The sequence below is a fragment of the Mauremys reevesii genome, linkage group 20 (genome assembly GCF_016161935.1).
Source record: "Mauremys reevesii isolate NIE-2019 linkage group 20, ASM1616193v1, whole genome shotgun sequence".
NCBI lineage: Eukaryota > Metazoa > Chordata > Testudines > Geoemydidae > Mauremys > Mauremys reevesii.
This window is the reverse complement of record NC_052642.1, coordinates 22,574,529-22,600,751: the sequence shown is the minus strand read 5'-3', so window position 1 is coordinate 22,600,751 and position 26,223 is coordinate 22,574,529. Positions and strand designations below refer to the sequence as shown.

Here is a 26,223-nt window from a genome sequence, read left to right as displayed (position 1 = left end):
GCTAGGAGATTTAGGCACCCAACTTCCATGTGCGTCTTAACATGCAGTCGAAGGCAAAACTTATTCTTATTTTCTTTTTAAAATGACCTAAGAGTGAGAGTTCTCGCCCTGTACAGAACAGGAATGGAAGTGACTATGGATCGCTTTAAATCCAGCGGCCAGGCGGGATATGTACGCTGAAGACCCTTGTTGGAGTCTAAACATTCCACAATTTCCGCAGGCGAGGAGCTCGGGATGCTAGAGCAGAGACAGGGGCTACTAGTAACTATGCTGCCAACTGTGCCTTGCGAGTGCTGGACTAAAATATTAGGCAGGACCAAACAGACCTGGACCAAGATGGAAAGGAGGCAGCCAGTGCTGTACTAACCCAGAAGAGAAAACTATTCAAGTAAAACAGTTTCCCAGGAAAAAGCAGGTCTTGGATTAACCGAGATCACGGTTAGAATTGCCGGCCTGGTCTGACTGGAGAGAGAACTAGGGCTGATTTCCAGCACCCTCCTTCACTCGGCCCAGCAGAGAAAGGGGGCAGGAATTCCGAACATTGGGAGTTAAACTACGTCCACCACATGTCTCCTGGGGTGCACCACTGAACATCACGTTTATCACACGCTGCTTTCTGACAAGGGACAAATTCCACGGCCATTAGTAAGTGAAAGGTGAGAACATAAAATCAGCAGCCACAATAATCAGCCTTTCAGCTACTTCGGTTAGAGAGTCTAGATGCCATTCAACAAGTCAACAATTTACATATAAAAAGCGTCCTCCTGGACATAACCCCCTTGAGCGATCTAAGGACATGGGTTACCCTTCTGCAAGCGAGCTACTGTCCGAGTCGTGAATGGAGAACTGTCTGCAACACTTACTACATTTAAAAAATCCTCAGTGGAAGACAGAAAATCGAATAAAACCTACAGCTCAACCAGCGCGCGCGCTCTGGAAGCAGCAGCCAGCACGCCGCTGCTGATCAGCCACAGGCCACTACGATACAAGACGCTTAGGTCTAGAGGGCTCTAGCTTCCTTCTTCATTCTGCACGGCATGAAGCCTCTGGAGCACTGCCCATCGGAGGGCACCGAACTGCAGTGTCCTGGCCCCTGGAAGGGATGCACCGCCGGGCAGACATTACATTTATATTCCTGGGGTGGGGGCTCATCACTCATGAAAACGAACCACCGATAGCACTAGGCACCCAATCCTGACCTGCAGCTCCCCCCACTTGTATTCCAGTGCTGCCCCCCCCCCCCAGCTCTGACCTGCTGCTTCCCTGCCCCCCAGCTCTTCCGAGCCGTGGGAACCCTTCCCACAGCTCTGCTGGCGCTACGCAGTCCTGCCCCGCAGCCCCTCTTCAGTTCTGTTCCAAGCGTTGGGTTCGCTGCCTGCTGCTCTGCCCAAGCTCTTCAATGCCGACCTCCAGCTGAAGCCCCTCCCTGCTTTGCTACCCAACAGTCACTCCCACAGATCTACCGCCGGCCCTCCACCCCGATCTGCTACCCCAGGCCTGGAGCTTTCCACCCAAGAACGGTGCCGAGCTGGTCAGGCTCTTTGGTGGTGTTTATGCTGGGGACAAGTGACTGCACTGGACGTGATTCCCAGGCTAGGGGCACGTGTTCGGAGTTGAGAAGCTCACGGTAGCACCACCACCACCACCTCGCTGCTCTCCGTCTGCCAAGCTTTACAGCTAAGAGTTTATCAATACAATTGACACATTAGCTGGAAGACCAGAATGTTGCCCATCTTTCCACCGCATTAACCATACAGCAAGAGACTCATACAGCCATCGGAAACGTTCAAACAGCAGTTCACAGGAAAGCAGCAAGCCACTGTTACCTTTGGTTGTTCCTCATCTGTGGAAGACTCTTCTGGTGCTGCAGGGGAGTTGCTTGCAGAGCTATTTCTCTGGGTATCGACAGCAGTCTCTGCTGGCAGCACCTCCAGCACAGACATCTTGGAGACCCCGTTCCTTCCGCCTCCCTGCTCGTCCATCCTGGTGTGAGAACAGGCATGAGACCGGTTTTCTTGGGACAGCTCCTCAAACTTCTCTAGGGCACTGAGGAAATCAATCCTGTCGGTGGTTTCAGGCTGGGAACTGAGCTGTGGGCTGGGGGAATTCTGATCAGGCGACCTGGGAAGGTCTTTTAAACAAGCCGTGAATTCCTCCATGGGTACCAAATGAACATTCAGGTCAGTTTTAAGGGCATCTGTCTCTAGATCATCCACAGTCAGATCAGGGAATGCTGTGGCCATCTCCAAAGGCTCTTCAAGCTGCATCAAGGCCTCAGAAGAATGGCAATTATCCAGGGGAAATTCTGACTCATCCAAGCAGCACCCTGCCGGACACCCGTTGATGTTGTTCAGGTTCAGTTCATCCTCTATTTGTTCGGCGCGGAAGTCTCTGGCTGTGAACTCCAAACAGATCCTTCTCTCTTTGGCGCCCAGCTCCTCGATCACGTCCGTGTCCGGCTGGAGCAGACGGCCCACGTGCGGCCCCACTGAGAAGACGGGAGACGCAGGCTGGTAGTTGTCGTTTGCCGTGGGCTCGGAGAGCTGCTCTGCGGAAGTGGTGATCTCCTTTTTGTTCCGCTCCATCCCGGGTTTGCAGATGGGCTGGTGGTGCTCCGAGAGGTCGCTGTCCGAGTGCGACCGCCACAGCTTGTTATGCCGCTGTTTGCTGCGGGAGAAGGGGAACGTTTTAGTCACGGTCAGAAACCACCTGCAGCTCACACATGCTTAAAATACAACCCTGGCCCAAACCCAGGCTGGCGCGAGTGGGGGCCGCTTCCATGGTAGCCTCTGGGCCAGAGTCAGCGGTGACAACCAGTCCCTTCCATTACCCATGGTCAGAGCTGGTCAGAAAATGAATCCACCTGGGCCTAAGTGGCCGAGTGGGTGCAGCCGGCACCGCTCTAGCATTGCGGGAGAGCAGCTTGTATGCCACGGGGGCAGGTGACAGCAGTACAGTAGGAAAACCAACCAATAGGAAGGGGTAATACAAAGCAGGCCTCTGCCCTCTGCACGTTCTGCTCCCAGCACCCCCGAACGCCCACAGGGATGAGCTCCGCCCTGCAGGGAGTGGGTACAATTGCAGAACACCCATCTGTGTAAATGAGCACAGGGGTGTAAGCCATTTACACGCACGAACCCCCAGTGGTTTGTACTGGCCCCAGGGAATTCTGCTCAACTCGGTCCCTTATCTGACCCCAGACGATGGATGTGCTGGAAGATGAGAACACGCTGCAGGGCGACAGCCGAGGGGACGCTCAGTGGGGTACATGGGGGGCCCGGAACAAAAGGATGCCTGATTTCCCCCCTAAGGCTCTGGTAAATAACTGAGCTTTGGAAAGCAGAGAGCGGGGTGGGGGCTGGGGACATCCTGCATGGTTACAGGAGGCCAAAAATAGCATCTTGTTTGCTGGACAGAGGCCTAGGCCAGCCACCCCCCTCGCTGCTGGAAAACATCCTCGGGAAGGTCCCAGCAGTCACACGCTCGAGCGAACGGCATCAGCAGCACCTGTTCTGAGAACTATTGCGTCCGCGGCCCACACAATGGGGCGATTTCTCTGACGTGGAACTGGCCCAATGAAAACACGTGCCCAGCCCAGCCCTGCGCGTTAGAAATTTCCCTTCCTCCGCTTGCTGCACTTTCACCGGCTCCCCCTAGGAGGAGAGCACACACCGCAGCACGCTCCAGCTCGAAAGGACGCTGCGGGCGGCCAGCCAAGTCTGTGGATGCCCTTCTGCAATCTCCCCTCCTAGTCGCCTGCGCGCGCGCTGAGATCCCAGCCAGCACGGTCTGTCTGCCGAGCACAGGTCCGCTGCTTACGAACACACTGATGGGGAATGCCCTACGGCTAGGGGGCTCACAAAATAACCCAGTGCCAGATTAGATCGCAGACCCAGCAGTCACACACCAAGAGTCAGTGTGTGAAATGGGGCAGGACCAGACCCCTCGCGACAGCGGGGAGGCTATGAAGGGCCTGTCAGATACACGCACTTGGCTCCCGCTGGGAACGGACCCGCCAAGCAGAACCTGGAGACGGAGAGTATTTTGTCTGCAAATATCCGTTAATGCAATGACGTAAAGCAGCGACTACCGCTCCTGGCAGTCACCACGTTTTCCTCCTGTTTATGAAGGATGTTGAGATTACGGCATGAGCCGGGACTCAGGAGGGCAGAGCTCCATGGAGGGCTCCCCGCCCGCATGTCCTCGGGCACACTGCTTTGTCTCTGTGCCCCTGGTTCTGGGGAATCCTTCTCAGGGACACTGTCTGGTTAAACACAAACGCGTTAGGGCCTGGACTGTCTCGCTAGACTCCAACGCACAGCACAACGTGCCCTGCTTGTGACTGGACCTTGTCTAGACACCACGGTCACACATTGGGCAGAGCTTTCTGGGCGGTTCATCACCCAGTCACCAGAGAGGTGGGGCATGAACTCTGCATGTGTGTTTCATTTTGAAATTCAAATCACCTGTTTGCATGAGTGTTATCTGCCTCCAGCTGAGCCTGAGCCCAGGTCACAGCAGTAACCAAGCCTGATTTCATCCTGTTAATTTTTAACCTTGGGCCTCCCCCATGGAGCAACCATACAAGGTGCCAAAAGCAGGTTCAAAGACCACAAAGGAAGACTCGTTTCTGCAAACCAACAGCCACTTTCTAAGAGGCCTGGAGGAAAGCCTTGGCCCTGCTTCTCCTACACAGACGTCTATGCTGCTTTGTCTACTTGTTCCACAGACGCACCCGAGCGCCCAGCACAGTTTCAGCTGAGAAATCGATGCGTCAGCATAGAGCTCTGCCTACAGAGCGGCTGGAGAGGGGATTTGGGAGGAGCACTCCTGCCCTCTGGAACAGTAACCACAGCACGTGCATGATTTCTGGAGACACTCCAAGGGGCTCCCCGTCTATCCCGGGTACTTACACAGTTCCCCTTGCCCCAGAATCAGAGTGCCTCTCAATCTCCAGCAGAGTCACCCTCAACGCCCCATGAGACAGGGCACTGCTGTTATCCCCACTGGGCAGATGGGGAAACGGAGGCAGAGAGACTAAGTGACTTGCCCAAGGTAACACAAGAAGGCTTTAGCAGAGCAGGGAACTGAACCTGCACCTCTGGAGTCCCAGGCTAGTGCCCTGGGAGCTGACAGCCCAAACCCAAGCATAGGCCGGCGGGCTGCCACGCAGCCTGGCTCCCATGGTCTGGCCGCACAGTTCTACTGCAATGTTGGGGGCGGAGGCGAGGGGTTCCCCGTTGAGTCGGCTGTTTCCATTCGGCCGGCAGTTCTAGCGCTCACCCCCCCACTGGACACAGCAGTGAGACCTGCACCTTCACTTCCCGGGCCCCCAGGGAGACTCAGGCCCTTGGCGGGATCGAGGACGAGTGCCCCCTCCAAGCTCAGAACGGTGCCCAAGGGGCTGGGGAAAGGGTCTCCAGAATTCCAGGGCACGGTCAGGGTCGAGCAGAGCAAGCGGGCGCTGGCGCTCGGGTGGGATCGCTGGGAGCAGCTGGAGTGAAGGTCTCTCGTCCCCCCCACCCGTGTCTCAGGCTGGAGCCGGGCAGCGTGAAGGAGCGGTCTCAGGCCCTGATGGTCAGTCACTTTCTCCGGTAGCTGTTCCCACGGCAGGCTACCACCCAGGTGGTTTGGTAAAAGGAACGTTCCTGCCGCGCGAGGCACAGCACGGCCCTCGGGCTCGGCCCCTGCCTGACACTGTCTGAGCAGGCGCTGCAGCGGCGTGGTGCCCAAGCTTGCTAGGAGGGAGAGGAGAGTTTAATGAGGGGAAGGAAAGACTCTGGCCCTGCTGCTAATGGCTGACAGCTCCAAGGAGCTAAACACCCCTGCTGCTGTGACAAAAGGAGCCATGTTCACGGCTGGAAAGCAGGATCCTGCTTACCACGCCCCCTTCACCTTCTCAACAACCTCACCAGATAGTCCAAGCACATGGCCTCGACTCCACCCCTGAGCAGTCCCAGGAGCACGGATCTGCTTGTTCCCTGCCCTGGGTTAATGCAGCAAATAGGCCTGGGGGCAGCTCGAGGGGAGAGCCCGAAGCTGCAGCAAAAGAGGCAGAGAAGCCTTTTGGAGCTGTGAAAGCAGATACACGAGGAGCGTGTGGTGCCCCGGGGTTCTGCCTGCTGCTCTGCCCGGCGTGGCACTGAGCTCACCCCAGACTTGTTAGCCTTGTGCGCGCAAAGGCCTAACGCTGCTTTGCCTTCGGAAGGCCTCACTGATAACCCCATTCACGTCGTTCTACTGGGGCCCTGTCCAGAGCGGGCAGAGACTCGGCAGTTGCACACCCAGGGGTGAGGGTGAGCCACACATGGCAGGAGTGAAGGTGACATTCCCATATTGGTTACGAATAAACTTTTCCAAGTCTAGCACAGAGGGAGCAAAGAAGCAGAAATCAAGACCGCATCATGCAGAGGCTTTCACTGACTGGATTTCCCGGTGTACTAGTGGCTGCCAGACAAGCTCACCCAGTGCCCTAGATTCGTAGAGGGCATGAGGACGTGAAGCACTAGCCACACACCAAGTACGATTCTGTTCACCCACATGCTGCAATGGGAGCAGCCACAAGCCAAGCCCTAGAGAGCCAGACAGCAGGTACATCTGGGCTTCTCTTTCTGTCAAACATCTCACAGCCGCATCAGCGTGGTGCTCTGCTCTAACACCACCGCGAAGAGTTCCAGGCTCACTTCACCTTGCTCCGGTCCGAGCGGCACGCTGGCGAGCGCTGGGAAAGCCGATGTCCTAGCACACAGGTCACTGCCCGAGGATTTAATCTGTGCCCACCTACAAAGAGCCTGCCGTGGAGGAGGGCTCCAGCACCAATACTGCAGTCTGGCAGAACATGAAGTTTCTTTTCCTTTCAGCAGGTCAAGTCAGGACATTGCTTAACACCTCCTTTATGGGGATGGCCAGGAAACATGCAATATTGATGTCTTGTTACTAGTCAGCTGACAGGCCTCGTGTTACAAAATCCGCTGCCATACCTCACCTCCCAGCCGAGCTGAAAATTCCATCCAGGAACAAACACAGAGGAAAGGGGCTCCCCGCACAGACTGCAGCAACCGTTCCTCAACAAACCAGCCCTGAAGCCGTAGCAGATGCTGAGCGAGTGTGTTTCTAAAAGGGATTTGTGATGCTGAGCTGATTGGGCCGTATTTCTGAGAGGGCAGAGAGGGGGTCTGCTTTCCTACTTAGCCATGCGGTAAAAGCTAGTGGAATCATTCAGTTCTGTTGGTGCCTAGCTCAGAGCTGAGTTCAGTCCTGGGACACTGTTGGCTTCGAACCAGTGTTGGGCCGAGCCTCCCCCTAGAGCCCTTGTCATGCCACTGGCTGCTCGGATGGATTACTCGGCTCCCCCCACCACCACCCTCATGGAGCTTCGGGTGACTGGCTAAGGCTCCCCGTACACATGGAGCACTCTTCCCAACCCCCGCTCCTAAGAGAACGATGAACTAAGCACACCCATGAAGGGAGGCTCTGAATTAATCCAGTGGAGCTACTCAAGCCCTGTGCCTTACACCTTATACAGTAAATAAGGTGAAGATTTTGGGATGGGCAGGACATGGGCAATAAACCGTAAGTCACAGACACCCGAGCCCCGCACGGGGTGGCATCCCGAGCCCCACGCAGGGACAGGGGAGAAGCGGGGCTGAAGCAGACGTCATGGAGCTCTGTTAAAGTCACGGAATCCGTGACCACATGTTATCCTATGGAGGCCTGTCAGACAGCTCTCAAGCACCCACTCATTCTGAATGAGGCAGGAACACAAGCACCTGCCTGCATATCTGCTGGGCTGGCCACGTGCTCAGGTCAGACAAACGCTCAGTGACAGCTGAAAACAAACATCATTAAACCAAGACTCCGAACCCCAGAGCACGTGGTACAAAAACAAGATCAAGGCTGAACATCAGCAACCACAACACGCAGTCGGGGCTACACCCTGCCGCTGGCACAGCTGCCTTTGGCTTCGTCCAGATGGGCAACCGCTGAGGTTTCTGACGTGTGAGAGCAGACACACCCAGCTTCCCACACTCCTTTGCAGCACCCCTACTGAAGGAGGCACAATCTGCTTGGGTTCAGACCCTTTCCGGTTCTCCTTTCACTATAAGCCTGGGCCACAGCGGGCTGGGGAATGATTTTGTGTTTAGGAAACACAGGGCAGGAGACAGATTTGTGCTCAAAATCTTACGGCCCGTCCCCCCCCCCCGCGCTCACCTCGCCAGCAGAATCCCTTGGTACTCCTCCAGCTGCCTCATGAAGCTTGGGTTGGGTTTGGTGACTGTACGGCGCTCCTTCACGTGGTCATAGGCTCGGTCCAGGTTCCAGCCGTACTCCTTCATGGCGTACGCGATCACCGTGGAGGCTGACCGGCTGACTCCCATCTTGCAGTGCACCAGGCATTTTGACCCGTTCTTCCTAGGGCAGGGAATGGAAAAGGATGATTTTAAAGCCTCCTCTGAAAAGCTCAGGAGAGGCAGACATTGGAGGGGAGAGCTCCAAGTTACCACACAGCTCCTTCTAAGCCCTTTCGCTCTCAGGGAAAAGCATCCTAGAGAACACACAAAATAGATCAGGAGCTGCCCATCAGCCTTGGGGGGCCTAGAACGGGGTCTCAGAACCATTTTTTGGATGGCCTCAGAGTGTGGGGCCAACCAACCCTTGCGGTGGCTGCTCTGAAAATTTTTGCAAACCTGAGTCCAGCTGCCACGGGCTGAAGCCCAGAGCTGGAGCCCAGGGCCTGAAGCCAGCCGAGCACACACACTGGCCCCATGTGTCTGCCGAGGGGCTGCATGGTGAAGGCTGCTGATCCCCTGCCGGCCATGCCAGCAAACACCAAGGCAGCCAGAAGCAACAGCTGGGCGCACTTGAGAAACGCTGCCCCAGGAAATCCTTCCAGCCCTTCAGTGGGATTGGACAAAGATCAAGTCCAAAGGCCACGAGTCTGTTTCAACTCAGCCTTTTCGTATCAAAAGCCCCTGTCTGTTGGCCTCTGAAAGACCCAGGCTGAACCTCCTGGGGTGGTACGTCTCTGGGAAGTGTTTACAATCTCAGCAATGAGCCTTGCCTCTTAGCTCCTGGGAGAGGCATGGTAACCCTCCCCTGGAGCAGAAGATCATCATACATAAAACATTCATAAATTGAATACAAGGGTCCCCCAAGATACTGCATGAGGTTGCAATCTCTCTCACTTCGGGCTTCTATGTACCAAGCAGCTCAGGACTCTCACTGCATGAAGTCGTTTTTCACCCCTGGCTCTCGTCCATTGCACAGAGCAGTCTTGGTACAGAGCTGGTCGTGAGGAATTTGGTTTGGCTTGAGAAGAGTTTGCTCCATCGCCAGCAATGCAGGGGTTTTACTTCAGCAAAGTGTGAGCGGCAAACGAAGGAGCACGGGCTGTAATTTGCCTTGTCCAGCGAGGACTTCAGCCGTACAGCTTTCCGAGTTCAGACCTGCCCCCGTGTTCTTTGCATCCGCATGATAAAAAGGTATTTGTTAGTTACTGACAGGCCTCTGCGTCAAAGGAGCCTGTCCCTAGGGCTGTCGTCTCACTGCAAAGAGGGGGGTGTTTTACAGACGGGCTCTCTCCATCCAAGATCCTAGGGACCTGGAGGTACAGAAACCCCACACCTCTTTTGCAGCGAAGACTTGGCCCAAGATGCTTTACGCAAAAACTTGCAAAGTCCGAACTCCCCCTGCACCTGCCCCCGAGGGGTGATTCTAGAACAGCCGGGCGGGGGGTGGGGTGGGAGGGAAGGCAGGCAAGGTGGGACAGGCACACAAGCGCCGAATGGGCTTTAACTGCCCCAGCCTGGAACTAACTTGCCTCACAAACTTCTAGCTTTAAAACGTCGGGTGAATTCAGGGCAGGGAACAAAATGTGCCTCCAGAGAGGAGAATATTTCCGACAAGGACGAGGTTCGTTGCACCAAGGAGCTCGATGTGCTTTAGAAGTGTATCTATAAATAGCGCTAGGGTAAATCTGAGAGGCTTAATGATTTGTTGGAGAAGCAATCGGGTCATCAGCTCTAGGGCACGGGCAAGAGACAGATGCAAACCCCCACATGAGAGGGCTCGAGGCAGTCCCTCGCTTGGAAATCCACGCCAGCCTTGCTGGCAATGCATGGCATCGCTTCTGTGACCAGCGTCTTCCTGAACCAGATGGCTGCTGGGCTTATTATAGACAACCCAGAGAAGCAGGACACGTGTTGGCAACCCAATGGCCTCCAGCTACCAGACCGGAAGTGGCCGTTCAGCTAGGAGGCCTAGCAAGCATCTTAGTGCTAACGGACAAGGGTTTTATTCAGAGCAGTGTCTGCCTGCTTTGTATGCAGGGAACAATTTGGATTTTGTTCACGGTTATGTTGTTCTGGTGTCTGCTGACCTCCGCTTAATTTTACGGTTGCCTTGTCCTCCCAGCTCGGCACACCTGTTTCGCCCACGAGTCCACAAGGGAATAGGAACTCTCTCCCGGTGCGACCAGCTTCTGTGTTACCTGTCTGCCTGGCGCGGGCACAATGGAGTGTTTGGGCTTCCTCGATGCTCTCGTAATATAAACCTGCCAGCAGGGCGTAACCCCATTCCCTTTGGGCAGTAACAGCTGTGTTTGCATGGTTCTATGTCCCCTGACATTTTACAGAAGTTTAACACCTCAGGTGGTTCTGAGTTTCTGAAGTCCCGGAAGCTCCCTAAAGCACTACAAATGCAGCGCAGCCGAGGGGACAACCGCATAGCAGCGTTTTTCCCTCTTACCACCATGTGCTTTTTGTAATTCAGACAGACAGAAAAGCCCACTGCACACAGCAACAGCAGGAACTGAGAATGCAAATGCCCTGATCCTAACACAGGACAAAGGGGAGCTGGAAAGAGTGAAGGGCCAGAAGGAAACATTGCGTTACTAGGAGCTTGCTGTATTGCGCTCGCTCTTTAAGTGCAGACTTACTTGGCTTTGGAGATGAATTTGTAAGTGTCGTTCCAATACGCCAGCAGATCTGTAGCCTCCTCGTCGTACACCCGGATGTTATGGTACTCGAAGACGCCTGGGAAGAAGTTATCTATTTCTCGAGTCACATTCAGAATGTACCGCACCCTGTGTGGAAGCAGAGGGCAGATAAGATTGGACAGACCGTCTCTGCAAGGAAATGGCTTTGCCTTGTTTTGAATTTGTTTCGAGCCAAGCAGTCAGAGTTACAAGACAGAGCATGCCGAACTAGGAGTCAGACGTCAATGCAGGGAGGAAGGGACTGATTGCAAGGCCAGGCTACGGGTTTGCTGGGGAATTTCTAACCTAGTCTCTGTGGAAGGGGCTTCAGTCTGCTGGGAATGGAACCAGACCAGGGCTGGCCAGCCTGCCCGTTCAGCCTGCTCTGTATTGCACAGAAGGGCCGGCACATGCTACAATACAGCTTCATCTCTTCCTGCCAGCTGGAGACGCACAATCCCCTTTCCAATCTCCCTTCCTACGGCGCCAGTTACCATCAGTGTCGGGAGACCAGGCTGTAAGGGCATTAGCCTGAAGATCCGTGCTCTCAACAACCCTCCTAACACGCCTCTCTCCTGGGTCCAAGCAGGAGTAGCCGCCTTCATTCTGGGATTCGCACCAGGCCCTTCACTTCAATCCAGGACACCAGACTAGCCTCAGAATTAAGGCCACAGCGAGGCAACTCCTGATGGTTGCATAGATCAGACCCTCTCGTATTCTGCAGCTGCCCAGAACCCAGAGAAACTGGAAGGGCGCTGCCTGTGGTTGGGGCAGATTTGATTCTTCTCCCGAGCACAGACCGTTCTGAGCAGTGAATGGCTGAGGGAAGCACATGGTATTCACATGTAAGACACCCCGAGCCCCTAAACTCATGAGAGATCGGCAAACCTTCATGTCTTAGCAGACACAGCAGCAGAGTTTCCAGGGGAAAATGCCCTTTGTCAGGCTAGGAGCAGGTGTCGGGTGGTGAGGATTGGAAAGCTCAGCTCAGGAGGAGGAGAGATTGCTGTAGCAACCTGGCCAAGCCAGAAAGCCAGTGGGTTCCCTGCATGTTCTGTCTGGATCCATGTGGCCTACAGATGGGTCGCCTAACCCCAAACCTTACAGCAACCAAGGGGGAACGTTACCCCTTTGAGCTGCAAGATGCTCAGTGCAGTCCCTGCTCTAAGGCAGCGACGGCTGCTTTGACACACACTTGTCACTTTCTTGCCACAGTGCAGCTGCCTGCCCGGGTTGTGAGGAGGGCCTCCGTGCAGCGCATGCGGGGGTCTCATCCCACCCCACCCTACCTCAGGAGAGCAGCATGCAGACCCCCCCGAGCCAGCGCTGCACTGTCTATTCAGTGAGGGAACTGCAGATCTCGGCTACCCGTTGCTATCAGCTGCCTGCACTCGTCGGTGGGATTTCAGTCAAGGTCAGGGCTACCGGAGCCTTTTCCATCCCTGTCTTTGCACAGGGGATTTGGGGGCTGGGGTGCTCCTCTGCCAGTTCCAGGCTCGGTTTGCAAGCCCTTGGTTAGCACCCAGCAGCAGCAGGAAATCTGGCTGTGCAGTGACTTAGGTAAGGCAAAGGCTTCCCACCCATGCCCAGCAGCTTGCATGCAGGGGCTGCTACACAGCTCAGAGCTGCTTACCCTCGGTTCTGTAAATCTTCCAAATTGGAGGCATTCCACTCAGAACCCTGTGCAAAAAGTAAAACAGGGAGCATCAGCAGGAGTGAAGCGCAGTGTACACCGCCGGGGGGGGGGACGGCCCCCGCCAGCGGGGTGCGAGCTGCAGGGAGCCAGCGAGCTGTGCAGGGAGGTACTGGCCAATCCAGTGCTGTAAACCAAGATTTGGTGAAAATACAGACGGTAAAAGAGAAAAAAAAATAGTGCTCATGTCTCAAAGCGCAGCCACTTATCTCACTTGACAATCAGAGCCGCCCTGAATCAACAGGAAGCCCTGCAAGACAGACCCAGGTAGAGCCCTAGTTAGTTTCCTGCAAGCAGGGTGACCAGATGAGAGGAAGAAAATATCCGGACCCGGGGGTGGGGCGAGGGAGGCAAGTGCTGCCGGCTGAGCGAAATATCGGCACAAATTGCGTCCCGACCAAAGATCGGTCGGGACGCGGGACAAACACCTAAATAGCGGGACGGTCCCGATTTCATCCGGTCACCCTACCGGCAAGCCACTGAGAAACCTAGTTCAGAAAAATAAAGACAGACCCCCTCCCACACAAGACCCTGCCACTGACTCTGCGCCATGGAAGAGATGTGTCTGCAGAGAGACAGAGAGCGCGTGTAAAAGACACTGAGACCCTCTCTACACGGGTTCCCACACGAGTTTTTTCTCTTGCCTGTGTGAGCACAGAAACAGGCCAGGGAAGCATGTTTTCGCTTTGCCATCTCACCAGCTTCTCTACCTTATTGTTCTCTGCCTTGCGTCCGTCCCTGGCTGCCACAAGCCATAGAGATGGACTTTGCTGGGTGCTGCCTGTGGAGCCTTTCCTGCCTGGGCTTGCTTGCATCCAAGTCCCCAGAGCTGTCTGAAGTTGCCTGGATTACTTCTGACTAATCTGATGAGCTTGTATGAACTTCTCACTAGAAACCACCTGGGCAAAGCAAGTCATTAGCCTGAGACACTTTTGCTGCCTAACTGTTCCTGCCTCCCCTCCACCCATCCAATTTCTTGGGAGTGCTCACATTTAAACACACTATGGCTCCGGGGCTGCTGAAAGGAACTAGCTTCACAAGAGAGGGAGAGACGTGGCCTCCTTGCTTGGGATGGATTGGCTAGTTCAAGGAGTGGTGGTTCTGTTTAAAAAGGAGCAGACCTCAGGCTAAGCCAACAAAGCCAGGGTCAATCCCTTGGGGCTGGGAAGTCAAGGGGAGGGCTGACTCGGCCTCGGAGGTGCGGTAAGTAGACAGGCCCTGGCAGCGATGAAAGGCAGTTAAGTAAGCACAACATTAAAGGCAAAATGTTTACGTGGCCTTAAGTGGATAATCTGCAGGGTTCTTTGTTAGGCTCCTCTGTTCCCAGCTGAGAAATGAGTTCCAAAGATCTCTGCTGTTACAGGAAGTGTAATTCTACCTGTGACTTATACAACCCTTCTCTGCCTGGGTTCCAGTTTGCTTTCTTTGTCACTGCTGTGTCCTCCCAAGGAGAGGTACACCCCGGTGACATCAACGCAGGCTCCGGTATGGGAAGAGACGGACTAGGGATTTGACTTACATGCCAGTAGAAACAGGGCACGAACTCAGGTTTGAGCGCGGAAATAGAGCTAAGACTTGCTTCCCTCGCCTGGAAGCTGTGGAAGGGAGCTGCAGCAAGGCTAGATTGATCACATTGTGAAGATCTGCCCACTTGAGGTAAGAGGTGTTATTTGCATCGAGAGGCCTGTTCTCAGTCACACAGCGATCTGGTGATTACCAAGGGATTCTACCTTGCAGGGCCATGGCCTTAAGGGCTTACCAGAAAGACATGGTCAAATATCTGCGTGGGACTGTCCATCTGCCCAAGAATCACGATCATTTCATTGTCAATGAACTCCTTGAACTCCCGCAGGTTGCACACCATCTGCATCTCCAGCTCCGTGCGGATCTGAGGAGGAGGAGAACCCCACCGGGTTAATTCTTTTTCCATTTCCCCAGGTGAATAAAGGGACAATGCTCACATTGCGCAGTGCTCTCTGTGCTCCCACTAGTCACCCTCCTCACCCGCAGCATTTTCCCGCCCGCTAGTCCCAGCATGGGCGACGGCGGGCTCCCCACTCACCTCTTTGGACGTGATGTTCTCCAAGTCTTTCTGCATCATGATCTCCCTTAACTTGGTTTTAATTAACCGCTCTGTGCGCTCACGCTCCGTGGGGCTAGGAGAAGGAAGCAACAGCCGCTTACTGCTAGGTTGGGTAGAGTTGATTCACAGTGGTTTTTAACTGGTTAATGATGCTATGCAGATGCACCTAGAGCGAGACACTGCTGATCCCCACCTGGGAGGAATCTAACGCGTTACCTCTGAATCCCCTGGAACTCAGACCAGGTTCACAGCTGTGCTTTATATGGAATAGAAACGCCACTGGATGGATCCAGTACTTTAATGGGGGGCCATAAAAACCTCTCCAGTATTTTGCTGTTCCAGTGGCTTCAGGCAGTGTATTATCCCCCTCCTAGCCTCTCAGCTTCCCCCTTACCTTTCTTGGAAAGGTAACAGCTCCACACCTCCTTACATGGAGACAGAGTGCAGCTAAGCCTGCATGCATTCCACCAGCCTCTGCTGCCTGTCGCCTTATCGCTGGTTGCAAAAATAGCTTTACTAATCAACCAGGATGGTGGCAGTTGTACTGTAGCTCCGGTGCTCTGAGCTGGCTCACCCATCATCCAGAGATGGGGCCCAGCGGTAACATCTCACACCTATTCTAGCAGTCTGTAACGCTGCCAAGACAGCAAATGCATGGAGGCTTCTGCTTTATGAACAACTAGAATTCCTCTCCAGCTGGTGGTTTATGAGTAAGAGAATTACAAAAATACTGGTGCTTTTAATCACAGAGCCCTGCCTGGGACTCCATAGGCCCACCGACAGATTTTTCCATGGAGAAAGGGTGGGGGGTTTTAAAACATGAACAAACCATGGCAAACTATTAAGCTGGCAGCCTGCCAGAGGCTTGCAGCTCACTTCCCTGTACGTTAAAGACAATCAGGTATGAAGACTCATTGGCAGCTGAAATGCCCCACACGATTATTCACTCACTGCTCTGCTAAGATAACCTGAGCCCTGCGTGCTGTAACGAAATCTATGAGAAGGAACACAGTGGGCAAGCAGCCTGTGATGGCAAAAAGGCGCGGCCTCTGTTATCCTCGGGGGAGTGCGGGGACTATAGCTGGAAGGAGCCCTCGAGGTCACGCCATTGCTCCCTGTGCTGCAAGGAGAGGCTACACAATTACTGACAACTGGTTGGGAGCAATTCATAAGCGGGCAGCTTGGAAACCTGGCCCCACTACCAGCATGGCCATCTCAGTCGCTGTCCTGACGCGTGCCACCAGCCAGCGTCTGAGCATCATGCACCTTCCCACCCCGTTCCTCCAGGGGATAAAAGCCCTGGTCGCTACCCCACATTTCATCCTTAGGCACGCCGACTGGATCAGCTGCTTGAGGCTTCCCAGCTAAGAGGCCTGAAAGCCTCTGGGCCATGCAGCAAGAACAAAATAAAAACCCAGTTTATTATAAACCAGCAACATGCCCATGTAAGCGCCTGAGCTGGTCTGGTGCTCCAGGCACAGAAGTGGGAGACAAGCTCCTGGGTTCTACTGCCAGCCCTGCCACCGACTCCCTCTGGGGCCTTGAGCAAGTCACTTTGCCTTCCCCATCTGTCAAAGGGGATAGTGTTGCCCAGACTGAGGGCCGTACAGAGCTCTGGAAGTGCAGGGAAAATGCTGAGAATCAGCACTGAAAAGGGCATGACAGGGTCTCCATTAGCTAAGCTTCCAGCCTTGATGTTTATTTAATCCAGGATCCATCTATGAACTGGCAATGCTTCCTACTGACAAGGCACTAAGCCCGACCCCATGGGGCATGTCTCCTCCTGCGGAGGTGTGGTGCTGCACACGCCCAGCAGAGACAGGCTGACTTACACGTCCGTGAAGAGGGCGGGGGAGTCGGGCCGGTGCGACTGCACGTCCTGCATGGCGTTCCACTCGTTGACTGAAGACTGGTCGGAGTCGATGTGGCTCTCATAGTAACTGACCCAGGTGAGGAAGAGGCTCCCTGGGTAGTAGTTGTGACTTCGGGCCACCTCACAGGCCTTGTGTAAACTCTGCAGGGCAGACCTGGAAGAAGCCCCCACACATGAGCATCTCCCCCCGGTGACGAGGAACAAAGCCCAGAGTCCCCCCGTTCCGGTTCACTGCTGCTGGCTGGGCATCCTGCCTCTGTCGGTCAGTCCCCAGGTCTGAACCGGGATGCAGTGGTACCCTCAGCCTGCAGCTGCCTGGAAAGGTTACTGCTTAATGCAGTGCCTGACTGTAAAGCCAGCTCTGGACTCTCACACCCCGCAAAGGTCTGCGGTTCTGATTCAAAAGAACCCCCTGAAACAGCAGCTCACGCCGAGTGCCCTTCGCAGCACGTCACGGGAATCACCTCGCACCGGCCTACGGAGAGCCCCTCAGCCCTGCCTGTCATGCCACTCACTGCACACATGCGAGGGTCCGTGCCCCCTGGAGCTGAAGAAATGATCACATTGCTGTCCCAGACTCTGCACTGTTCACCACCAGTTCCTGTACCCGGAGAGCACAGCTCCCTGTGTGTCTGAGCAAGGCACTGAGCCCATGTGCCTGGGTCTCACAAGAAAGCAGAAGTCTCTAAAATGCCTTGGATAAAGGAGCATTGGGACAGCTCACAGGGAGTCCTTACCACATTGCTTGAACGGACACCGGCTTGAACACATGGACCCTGTTGTCTGTTGAGACGCTGAACCCACTGGTGAAAGAAAAAATGGACCCATTAAGAATGAGACACTTATCACTGAGCCTTTTTTCAGCTAACAACCATTAATTTGTAACCAGCCAGGCCAGCAAAGGGCTAATCCAAGGCACAGATTGGTTTGGCCAGTTTCAGCTAGAGGACTGAGGCAAACAGCATGGTACAGCTCTGGGCAGGCTCATTTTTAGCGGCTGCTGTTCAGCGATGAAGCCAGGAGACTGGCTGAAATGAAGGCGTTCGTCACCCACACAAGCAGCAGCGCCCAGGTGAGCAGTTTACCCAGGCTACAGTCAAGTTCAAAGCCAGAAATGGAAATGACACAGTACAGCTGAGCGAGGCAACCAAAGCAGCAAAGGTCATTCTCTGGGCACCGAGAGGAGTTTACAATCCAGGAGGACATCGGGCAATGAAGACATCACACTTCTATTTACGTTAGCAGAATATGGCTGTCCCTACAGGTGCTCCACAGCAACACCTGATAGGATCCCTTTTCAGTAGCTTTCTCCCCCGTCCCCTCCCCACATACAGAGCGAAAGCTTAACAGCAGCTTATGCGCACACATGCATAAGCTGCTGCCTAACTGCAAGGCAATTGGTCGCTGTCTCCCATGACTACTGTGATTTGAAGGACAGCCTGAACTGCCCATACTGACAATAATTTGAAGCGATTCCACACAGTATCCTGTGTGTGCAGTGTAACGAACAGAACATGGAAGCCCTCTGCGTCCCAGCCACTTACCCGTCCCCATCCAAGTGAATAAGGGTGTCGCTCCACAGGGGCAGTACCAAGCCCATTGTGCAGGTGCTACTGTAATAAGAAACAGAAGGTCAGCCACTGTCTCACCCGCTTCCCAGCTGCAAATTGTACAGCCGTGGTTGCAAACCCATTTGTATTGATCTGTCTAACCTGCGTCTTGTTCTCTACAGGTGTCCTTGGAAGTGCAAGCAGTGTTTGATACGGGCTCTTAACCACAGCTGGGGTATGCTCGTCCCCCCGCAGCAAGCTTGGAATGTTAGTGCATTTCCAGGGTGCATTCTGAGGGCAGAGGCTGGGTCACCCAATTTTCAGTCAACTCAAGGTTTTTACACTTGAACGAAAGGATCCGTTCTGATTTCTTTCAGGTTTGCCAACACACGTGGCTCATTTCTAGCTGCAACTTTGGAATCCAGGGTTCTCTGTTTTTATTGGTCATTCAGCCACAGCTACTAGGAACTCAGGTGAGTGTAGTTTAAAGCTGGCAATGGGAGGGAAGGTATGGTAGGTTATGCATTGCAGCACACCGCCCCCATCTGCGGATCTCCCTTTGCCCCCACGGTGGCTAAGCTCAGGCTGCCACAAGAGACGTTTACAGGAAATTTCATTGTTCTTCCAATAGCTGCTATGTCTTTTCCCTCATTTGACTAGCATGCCATGTTTGGTCACATGGAAATGCTTTGTCTTCTCTGAAAGAAGAGGGAAACCCTGGGATAAAAACAGAAATACAGTGATGGAAGAACTGACGGGGGAAAAAAAACTATGTGTCAGGCTGCCAAGGGGAAAAGACAAACCCAAATTAGGAGGAAATTGCTGGGTGATCAAAGCAGGTGCTTTCAGGGAGCATCAGATTCTACTGTCCGGCTCTCCAATTCTTCACACTGGACTCTGTGCGCTGCCTAACACCCACCTGGGTGACTGGAGCTCAGGGGCAGCAAACAGACTCAGAATGGACTGTGGACATGCACACCCACTGCACACAGGAATGGCCGTAATGCCCGGCCCCAGGAGACAGCCACAGGCAACTATTTCTGTTGACTAAACGAGATGAGCTCATGGAAAAATGAGTTTTTAAAAGGCGACCCAAGGTGGCCAGGGTATTTTTAGTGATACTTTTCCGCGAGCCTTTATCAGGGACCTTAGCAACAAGTCTGTATGGAGTTATAAATAGCAAGTGGGCTGGAGGGAGGGAGAGCATGACAGTCTAGAACCCAAGTAACTAGCAAAAAGCTAAAAAAGCCTGCACAGCATTTCTCTCGGTGCCAGGGAGCCCTCACGTCTCTGCATTCCAGGGGCAGCACTGGTATGCCAGACCCAAGCGCAATTCCCAGCTCACAGAATTCCGTGCAAGGACGTGGTAACTGTGTTAGTGCACCCATGACACGCACCGGGTTTGATTTTCAGCCCCGCTGCACACAGCCCCAGCTCTTCGTCCCAGTTGCTTCTGAGCCAAGCTTCCCAAGCCCCGCTCCAAATTAAGCACAGTGGCGGCTGTGATGTCTAAATGACAACCAGGAAGGCAGTTTCAAAGGCGAACGGTTTCAGCCAGCCATGTGATGGCCGTGTAACAACCCTGGAGGAATATTTCTGACATGCACTGCACATAACTAAGGTTGGCAACATTCATTCCCATACTGCAGCTCTATTCCGATGTTCTGGGACTGGTGCATACTCACTGTTTCTCAAGATAACGTCACAGGAAATTAACAAGAGGGCTCAGGACCTGGGTTCCTTTTCTCTCCCCTCTTAGCTAAGACCCAGATTGGTTTGTGATGCCTTAGGGTGCATGTCCTGCCACCCCACCCCACGCCCTACAAAGAGCCCAGAGTCCTATTTTAACCTTTCGGAAGTCTCTGCCCTACAGCAGCCGGCAGGTCTCTCCATGGCTTCTGGTTACACAGACAGCAAACACGACTTAGCTGCCACATTTTGCGACCCTTTGGAGAGGTCACTGCAATTTACATACATACGGTGAAAGCACGACACCGTGCTGACACACGAACGGCTGGAGAGCGCGCGCACGGCGTAACCTCTGCCATCAGAGCGCCTGGCATTTCCTTCGCGCCCCCACCACAACCGAGCCCCCTGCAGGCCTCAGCACGGGGCTGCGCGTCTGACTGCTCCCCTGACCCGGGAAAGGCGTCTCTTGGTGCAGGTTTTTACTGTATAGACTCTAGGGAAATCAGACAAGCTGTGGATAAGCAGGGCTTTGGGCCTTGCTGCTTACTGCTTTCAAAACTCCTGCACCCGCATGGGAGATTGGTTACACTATTTTTCGGGACTTCCAAATGCTGCACATCCTCTGTCCCTCCCAACTCTGTGCTGCTTCCCTACGTCCCAGGTCCCACAGCCTAAGGTTTGCGTTTCAGAGCTGCACCAAGCCTCCAGGCTCCCCCACTCCTCTTCCAAGATATTGGAAGGCAATTTGGGGGCTGGAGATCGGTGCTGGAGTGGCGAGTCTAGAGGTCGAAGCAGTCTGCCTAGATACCTGTCATTGGAAGAGAAATCCATTCCTAGGACAATGCTTTCCTCAGTGTCTTGTCTGCCATTGGTTGAAACCACCACCATGTATCTAGTGCGGTTCTGGTACGTACTTTCCAGTCTTACTGCCTAAGGGTCAAGGAGACAAAAAAGGTCAGCAGTCAAGGCAGCGACACGCAGAGTTGTGACTTTACAAAGCATCCCCCCGTGCTGCTGTGAGGCACAACAAGCAGCAAGGCATTTGGCACCAGCGCAGAAGACCAGAGCCTCTACACTGGGTACACAGTACTGCAGCGAACAGAGAAATCAGAATCATTCTCAGCTCTCGCAGACCCCAGGATCGGCTCCCTACACCCACCAAGCACTCGCCTGCAGATGTGCCCTGCTCAGCCAGGTTGCATTCAAACACTATTGCCATGGGGATCGCTGCCACAGTCCTCGCGGCGAGCTGGCATAGTTAGTCCCAGGAGGTGCTGTGTGCTCTGAACCTGATGGGCACAGAGAGGGCTCAGCACCACCCAGAAGTTACGTAGCACTTCAGAGAAATGGGTCCTTCCCGGAAGCTAGCCACACCGAATTAGGGCAGTTCTTTAAACGACTGACTGACTAGTTGATTCTCTCCCCGCAAAACCAAGCACAGCTGGTGAAACTCAGGCAGCAGCCTTCCGGCGTGCGAGTCAGCAAGATCCAGGAAGGCTGCATCACAGAGCCCGGCATATTTACAAGCAGCCGAGAGGAACTACATTCAAATGACCTGAGCAAGTCTTCGTAGGATCAAGAGCTGATTAGCTGCGGCGTGCCAAGGGGATGGCACCCAGACAGAGTGCATTTGCCTAAGCCAGGTTTGCCTACATGGATCTGTGGTAGGCAGTTCCAGTTGCTTTTTGTGCTTTTGGGCTTGGTCCCAAGACATCTGCAGTTATTTTAGTCACAGAAACCCAATTCAAGATAAACTGGGACGCCATTAGGGAGGAGATGTCTTAATGATGATCTCTTGGGTCCTGTGTTTGCTTTGGCCAGTCTAACCTAGCCCCGAGTCCGAGTGTTTACACTCGCATTGTTACACGGCTTCCTGAACTTCTCATGAGCTGTGGGCAGCCAATGAGGATGAGAAAAGCCTTGTCTACCTAAGCAGCACCAGGGAAGCCTCCCAGTGTTGTAGCAGGAGCAACAGCTGGCACAGAGGAGCGACTGGCATTTCAGCCACCACTAGACCAGACCTAGCCGACACTACAGCAGACTAGCACCACGACAAGGCACCTGGCTTGCAGTGTGATGGGGTGCTGGCAGACTGGAAGACACTGCATGGTGGGAGAGATGCCCTCACTCCACCCTGCTCAGGAGGAGTCACGCTGGAGCCAGCCTGATTTGCCGTCTCATTCCTTGCTCCAATGCGGAGGAGGGACATGAGTTTGCATTTCTGCAGGCCAGCCCTTCCAGACGGGCTCGCTGCCAAAGGGGCCACTTCCAGGACTAGCAGCTGACACCAGATCGCAGAGGAAACGGCTGCACCTGACCCCAAAGAGCAGAGGACAACCGGGGTCTTGGTGGTTCAATTTTTCCACCCACATTAGGACACAACCAAGAGAGCGAGCAAGCAGTGAGCAGCACAATAACCACCCTGCGCCCAGGGACCTGTCCGAGGCTCCAGAGGCCTGTCTGCAGCCAGAGGATTAGTGTAATCTAATTTACTTCGCTAAACCAATCTAGGTAGCTGTAATTAGCTGTGTGCTTTTAATGTAAGACCCTTTAGCGCAGGATTGCCCAAGCAGGTGTCAAAGGTCACATGGCCTCAAGTCACTGAGACAGGATTTTCATAGGAATGATTAAGAGAAACTGACTTTTTAGGATCAGCATTTAATAGCCACGCGCCCGCTGAGAGCCACTGGGGTGCAGCTGAGGCATCTGTTTTGCTAAATTGACTGGACTCATCAATAATTAGCTCTGCACTTCTAAACCAGGTGCCACCAGAGGATCTCAAAGCAATTCACAACCAAGTAGAGTCTCAACATGCCTGTGAGGGAGCTGCAATTCCCAGTCTCCTCCTCCACACCGGGATCTCATTCTCTACCAATGGCAGTGATGAAGCACAACAGAATCAGCTGCATCAATTACTACCCACCCAAATGACATGGCTGTCCTAGCAATGGTGGGTTACGCAGATTCACTGGGACGACACCAGCTGATCCAGGCGAGAGAACGTTCTCTTCTCAAATTAAGAAACTTACCTACGTACTGGTAATATAAAATCTATTGCACCCATTCCTGTAACCAGGGTCTGTCTAGAGACAACATGCTGCGATTACAACACAGCTTTCCTCTCAGCTGCAACCTTGTTTTGACCACAAATGACCTCATGCAGGATTTTGCTACCCACACGGAAGCACATTATGCAGCTCCAAAGCCGATACCGAGGTCTTACCCATCACCTACACAGAGAGTACAGAAGCCAGCACTGCCTACAACAGGACCGGAAGAATTTACAAGCTGGAAATTTGGTTTGGATACAGAACAAGATTATTTTTTAAGTTTAAAAGCCAGCTGCCCAATTTCTACATTCTTCCGCATTCCAGAACTTAACCCATTGCCTTCCTGCTACTGGTCTTACACCGGTCCATTAAAGGGCCCAATTCTGCTCCCCGGAACTCCGCCAATTGCTCCAACCGGAACAACCACAGACTCTCCCGCTGTCCTCTGAAAAGTGACACTCGCCCTCCAAAGAGCAGCTGCCAACACACAGGAAGAGGAGTGGGGGGTTTATGCTGTTTACACTACAAGTCTCAGCTGAACATTTTATTTTAAATGAGTCTCTTGCAGCTCTGTGCACCCTTCAGTTGTGAGGAATCAGTTCAATTCAGACGGGCCTCTGACCGCAGCCTCGCGCACGACACTAGCATCCCGCACTGAATGCCCCACACCAGGCTGTGGGTCTTAGCCTACACAAGCCTTATTCAGCTGTTAACAGGCCAAACTGGTCTCGCTCAGCAGTACTGCTGGCTGCGCCGTAACAGCCTCAAACACTCGGACTTTGGGCCCCCATCTGTGAGGTGCCAAGGGCCCCCTGGGATGTGAGTGCTCCGCATGGGCATGGCCTTCTGCACCAGGCCTCTGGCTTGGCCACGCCACATGCCATTGCAAAGCACTCGCCAGGCTCCTTTGCAGTAACATCAGCTGCTTTCCTCTTCTGCGTGCAAGGAAGATCCGGCTACAGGGAACGCCAGGAGGAAAGTGCAAACTAGCAGTGCTAGAACGTCTCTTCTGGTGCTTGGCTAGGCCTGGTGGGGTATAAACTACTGAGACAGATTCAAGAGATGAACCCAGACAACGCAAGAGAGCCCATCAATGCTAATGGATGACAAGACAGCCCATGAAGATCTTTGAAATGTTCAGATACTGCCAGTCCCTCCGGCCAGCACTCCTCTCTGGTTCTGGAGGCACCCAGGACAAAGTAACCATAATGCCACCACTTCAGTTCCATAGCATCTTTCACCAGAGGATCTCAGTGTGCTAACTAACCAATGAGCCTTAGCTCATAACACCACGGCAAATGGGCACGAGCCATACAGGGATTACTTCGCCCACTAAGGGAATGCAGTCACATCTGGGGTAGTACATGGCAGCTCTTCAACAGCCCACAATAACACCATGCAATGATACAGAAAGGGAAGATGAGAACCCAAATGACTCTACAGGGGGGTATTTCAGGTAGGCTGGATATAATTAGTAGGGCTCTGTGTCTGTCACAGAGGTTGCGGAAGTCACAGATTCTGTGACTTTCCATGACCTCTGACACTTCTACAGCAGCTGGTGTGGCTGGCTCCAGGGCAAGCCGCTCGGGCAGCCCCACACCGGCCGCTGCTGGAGCAGTCCTGGGGACCACCTGAGTAGTGGTCCCTGGGGGGGCCCCCGGCAGCGGTCCCAGGATGGCGGGAGCAGCCACTGTTGGCGGGCCCTGGCAACTGGTGCCACTGATCCCCTCAACAGCACCCCCCCCCGGGGCACCCCCACAGCAACAACACCCCCTCCCCCCCAAAGATTTAGTCAGGGGTATTTCTAGTACAAGTCATGGACAGGTCCCGGGCAGTGAATTTTTGTTTATTGCCCATGACCTGTCCATGACGTACTATAAATACCCTAACTAAATTGTATCCTTAATAATCAGCAATTTAGAATTCAACCAAGACACCAGGGGAATGTTCTTAATTCTTATGACAAATGCTATGGGCTCTTTAATGAGCACAGGTGCTCAGGACACGAGTCACCAAATTACGCAGAACCCTTGAGTCAAAACATTGTCCAACTCCTTGTCTCACTGGAGAAATCAGTGAGCTGGCTGCACCTTTTTCTTGGGAACGTCTGGGCTGTAAACAAGTTTCCAGATTTCGATAGCAAAGCCACTGAAATGGATACGTACGGCAGCTTTCATTGGTCACTCTGCAGCACCTCGCAGTGGAACCTAGTCACACATTAACAGTCGCAGATTATTTATCACAAATCAGCCAACCTACCAGTCGAATGTTGTCTTCTGGGCGGAGCAGGATGAACATGGCCTGCAGGTGCTGCTGGAGATCCCCTGAAGGCGAGAGAGAAAGGTGAGGATGCACATAAACACCTTTAGTCCCGTCCTACCTCCTGGCATCCCAAACATCCCCTGGGCAGGTGCTGTCCTGGCTGCCGCCAGCTCCACCTGTATCCGCGCCGAAGTGACTAGCATCTCTCTGTCGTCAGCTCTTTGCTCCGTGCCATTACCAGGCTCTCTGGGCAGACAGGACTTGCACCTCTAAGACCTCTTCCAGAACACCTCGGAACACTGTGTCCTAGCCCCATTGTGTCCCCCACATCTGGGTTGCCCCACTTCCTTCACCCAGCCAGTGACTGCACCCCCCACGACGTACAATCCACTCCTTTCTTAGAGCAACGCTTTCCCATTTTGGTTCATGTGCCACCCCCACCCAACAGTTTCCCCAGCTGCCTGCCAAGGAGATCAGGAGAGCCATTAACGTTTGCTGGAAATGCGACCTACTGGTTTATTGGTGGCACTGAGAAAGGATGAAGGTGCTATCCCAGCAGATCAATATATTAGAAGCTTGTTAATAAGAAAGGGTGTGGAGCAGCACACCTTCCCAAGCCAGCAGGCATTCACAAACCAAACCCAGATTAATCTCGGCCTAAATCTATTCCCTTTGCACCGCCTTGGAGTGAGAATTGGCAGCAGTGCTGCTGCTCAGGACATGGAGAAAGAGGGACGTCTCTCCAGCAAGCACCTCACTCTATGAAATGTTACTGAGCAACACAACCTCCAGCAAGAGACCCTCTCTGCAACAGCCACCTGGGAAAGTCACCTGCAACCCCCGGGAGTTTGTGTGCACTTATATTAAAATATACACGTAATATCCAAATAGGGAGGAACTGGTTGAGAATTTGAAAGTGGAAGGCAGCTTGGGTGAAAGTGATCATGAAATGATAGAATTCATGATTCGAAGGAATGGTAGGAGGGAGAACAGCACAATAAAGACAGTGGATTTCAAGAAGGCGACTTCAGCAAACTCAGGGAGTTGG

General features: G+C 53.7%; 1 protein-coding gene across 6 annotated transcripts in view; it reads right to left on the bottom strand.

Annotated features, from left to right (window-relative positions):
- The window catches only part of SSH2 (slingshot protein phosphatase 2), a 131,668-nt gene that overhangs the window by 3,508 nt on the left and 101,937 nt on the right, over positions 1-26,223 (bottom strand). For 5 of the 6 annotated variants that reach the window (XM_039507682.1, XM_039507684.1, XM_039507685.1 and 2 more), the window contains 11 exons: positions 25,173-25,237; positions 20,672-20,793; positions 18,169-18,237; positions 17,362-17,427; positions 16,584-16,778; positions 14,731-14,824; positions 14,428-14,556; positions 12,609-12,655; positions 10,937-11,083; positions 8,212-8,412; positions 1,827-2,667 (listed from right to left, as the gene is read on the bottom strand). In XM_039507682.1, coding sequence (XP_039363616.1) covers positions 1,827-2,667; positions 8,212-8,412; positions 10,937-11,083; positions 12,609-12,655; positions 14,428-14,556; positions 14,731-14,824; positions 16,584-16,778; positions 17,362-17,427; positions 18,169-18,237; positions 20,672-20,793; positions 25,173-25,237 — 1,976 coding nt within the window. The remainder of the gene's footprint in view (positions 1-1,826; positions 2,668-8,211; positions 8,413-10,936; positions 11,084-12,608; positions 12,656-14,427; positions 14,557-14,730; positions 14,825-16,583; positions 16,779-17,361; positions 17,428-18,168; positions 18,238-20,671; positions 20,794-25,172; positions 25,238-26,223) is intronic. The other variant, XM_039507683.1, reaches the window with a different exon arrangement.